Here is a 3,769-nt window from a genome sequence, read left to right on the forward strand (position 1 = left end):
AGGCGGCGCTATTGCACTGCCTATGATAATGCAGAGACAACAGTTGCCTAGTCTTCAATTCCGAAGTGATAGAGCCAACCTAATAAATATATTCCACATTGTTAGGAGCATTTATAATACCACTCCAACTCACTTCTTCACTTTTACAGAACACAGTAGTACTCGTCAAAACCAACACAAAATTTACCCACCATGTTCACAGACAAGATTAGGTCAAAACTCATTATCTAGCCGAGTTCGGAAGACTTTGAACGCACTTCAGTCGGAAATGGTTGCGAGTACCACGGTCCAGTCTTTCAAAAGTAGTCTAGCCTCTACAGATTTCTATACTAGGTCTTATAACAATCCGTTTTGAGGTTATTTTAATTTTTTGTATTAGCTGTTTTGTGACCAGTATGTTTTCAGTTACTTTGTATGCTTACTTTTCGGTATATTTCATTTATTATCAGGTAAATTTCAGTTAGTTCGGTACGTTACTGTATGTTTCAGTTATTATGTTTTCAGAGTGTGTTACTTTTGTATAGAATTGTATGTGTGTATTATGTTGTCAGCATTGTCATAGACTTTATTATAATTGTTTAGTGTGACAAGCTTGATAAAGCTTACTGTATTTTGGTATTAATAAATAAAATAAATAAGCGTATTCCATAATACATTTGTAAATATATGTAAGGCACATTCTTTTACGAAAAACAAAGCTGTTAAACATGAAAAAGTCGCAAGTTTATGAAAGATTACGGTAATAGTATCTGTAAGAGTAAGTAGCTCTATCTGTAGATGAAGATGTACCAATACGAAGAAGTAGCTGCTGGTTGACTACCGTAGCCTACCAGACACATCTAGCCGAGAAATTTACATTTCAAATAAGAATTTATTTAAAAAAACAAGTTTTTTCCACCCAAGAGTGAGAAGAAACAGTAGAGCTTTAAATGAATAGAAATTACTTTGTATATGAGGTAGGCTGCCCCACCTGACACCCCTTCTCTTTACGTTAAAGATTTATACTGGTTTAAAAGTGTTTCCTATTGTATGAGCAGTTGTTCTAAGAATTGAGACAAAAAATCAACCTTTGGTGTAAAGAGCGAGAGTTCAGGATCCACAGCAACCAGAAATAAGAACACAAGTCTGAAAATCAGTCTGAAATCGTGAGCCCTTTTCGTTATCTTAATTCACAAGGATCAAAAATTTTCAATAAACATATTTATTATTCAATGTTCAAGAAAGGTCTGATTCATCAGAAAAAATTCATACCAAAAAGATTTATACAAAACGAAAATAACTCGTGTCTCGACTCTCTGCCAAAACAGGTAATTAACCTGTTTTAAAAAAAAACGCTAATGAACTACGATTCGAGAGAATATCACAAACTGAAAACAACAAAAAAAATAAATATGATAAATAAAAACACCACTGTATGTAGACACGGTCAAAGGAACCCCCTTTGATAGGAACACCCTAATAGACTCAGAAAAAGAAGAAATAAATCTGGCCTTAATGGTTTGTGACGTCGAGTTTTTTTTTTGTGACAACAAAACAGAACCTTTTATGAATGATCTCGACAGGAGTTAATTTCATGACTTTAAAAAACTAGCAATTACAACAAGGTAGAACATGCAAACATTCTAACTTATGTTTTACCCCATGATATTGCCTCTTAACTGTAGAATACTGAAAAACTGAGTACGTGGGTTGAGTTGCATGAAAATTCAGTTAAATTGGGTTGAATTGCAGGTAGTTTAGTTACACGGGGGCTCAGTTGCACAAGGGTAATATACTGCAAATATATGAACACACATCTGCTTTGGATTCAATTAGCTTTGCAAATCAGCTTTTCAAGTCTTATGCAAGCTTTGGGACAACAAAGCTTCACTGGGACAGCAGCCTCGGTTAGAAGACAAACGACAATGAGAATCAAAATATAAAAGCCTACCACGTAGCCGTGCCGTGGGCCAGAGGCAAAGCCATCAGTATCCCGGTCTCATGTATATATATATATATATATATATATATATATATATATATATATATATATATATATATATATATATATATATATATATATATATATATATATATATATATATATATATATATATATATATATATATATATATATATATATATATATATATATATATATATATATATATATATATATATATATATATATATATATATATATATATATATATATATATATATATATATATATATATATATATATATATATATATATATATATATATATATATATATATTTATCTCTTGAAAAACTGGTATTCTGAGAAATTCTGACCTGAAAAAACCGATCTAGATGGGTCACAAGTAGGAGAAAATTCGTTAAGGCCCTGAATTTTGGAGAGAAAAATTCAAATGAGGGACGTCATATTTATATGTATCAGTGTTGTAATGACGTCATGTACTAATATAAAAGGTTGCATTCATGGTGCATCTGTAGATGACATGAAATGAAAAATTACATAATACTCTGCTTCAATGACGTCATTCATAGCATAAAAACAAGCGCTGTCTAGAAAGATCTATTAGTCTTTATTTGAAAAGCAAACAGTTATATAAGCATACAAAAATAAAGAGTATGAATACAAGCAGCCAGCATTATATATTCAGTGATATGGCTCCAAGTTATGGGAACTTTGGCACTGACCCAAATTCGCAGCTTATGAGTGGAGCGACTGATCTTACAAGCCAAGAAGACATACAACTTGACTTCGAAACTATTTTTGCGTTAGAGAGGGTACTCCATGGAAAGTTTGGTATTGACCAGGATTCGAAGCTAATAAGTGGGACGACTAATTTTACAAACCAAGATAACTTGCTACATGACTTAGAGAAGGAAATCATTCCGTTTCAGTGTTCAAATGATCATGTAGACATCAAACAAGAAACCCAGACAAATGCATGGACATCACAAGTAGGTAGTAAAGCTGGTACCTTGTTGTATGAAAAACACGACAAGAAGTGTATAGCAGTATGTGAAGTATGTAAAAAGAAATTTTTACGGAGACGGTATTTGAATGTGCATATGAGAACCCATACTGGTGAAAAACTGCATGAATGTGGAGTATGCAAAAGGAAATTTCATCTTAGGTCATATTTTAATGAACATATGAGAACACACACTGATGAAAATGCACATAAATGTGATACGTGCAAAAAGAAATTTTCTTCAAATTTTAACTTGGCTCAGCATATGAGAACTCACAACGAAGAAAAACCCTATGATTGCAAAGTGTGTAAAAAGAAATTTTCTTTGAATTCCAATTTGACTAAGCATATGATAACTCACATTGAAGAAAGACCCTATGAATGTGAAGCGTGTAAAAAGAAATTTTCTAAGAATTCCAATTTGGCTATACATATGAGAACTCATAATGCAGAAAAACCCTATGAATGTGAAGTATGCAAAAAGAAATTTGCTAGCAAGTCTAACTGCACTAGGCATATGAGAATCAAACATTGGCAGACAACCATATGAATCTCAAGAACGCAAAATTAATACAGAATGTTACCCCTAGTCGCTTTTTTTTGTGAATTCTGTCTTTAGGGTATTACATTTAAATTTCTGTTCTTTTTAAGTTTCAATTAAATAATATGATTTACCTTTAACTCCTCTTTGTTTAATTATAGCTCCACTTTTACTTGAAGTTTATTTTTAATAATTACCCATTAAAAGCTATGAGCCTGAGAAAATACGCCTCATTTCCAAAAGAAGGAAGAAACACCTCCAAAAAGTCAAACGATCTGTGCC

General features: G+C 32.1%; 1 protein-coding gene across 1 annotated transcript; it reads left to right on the top strand.

Annotated features, from left to right (window-relative positions):
* Positions 1-2,632: 2,632 nt before the first annotated feature.
* On the top strand, positions 2,633-3,496 carry LOC148953328 (uncharacterized). The gene has a single exon (XM_089087927.1). The coding sequence runs from the start codon at positions 2,633-2,635 to the stop codon at positions 3,494-3,496; it is 864 nt and encodes a 287-aa protein (XP_088944053.1).
* The last annotated feature ends 273 nt before the right edge of the window (positions 3,497-3,769 follow it).

This window comes from Artemia sp. Qi Xiang Cuo, chromosome 4 (assembly GCF_049724085.1).
Source record: "Artemia sp. Qi Xiang Cuo chromosome 4, ASM4972408v1, whole genome shotgun sequence".
NCBI classification, from domain to species: domain Eukaryota; kingdom Metazoa; phylum Arthropoda; class Branchiopoda; order Anostraca; family Artemiidae; genus Artemia; species Artemia sp. Qi Xiang Cuo.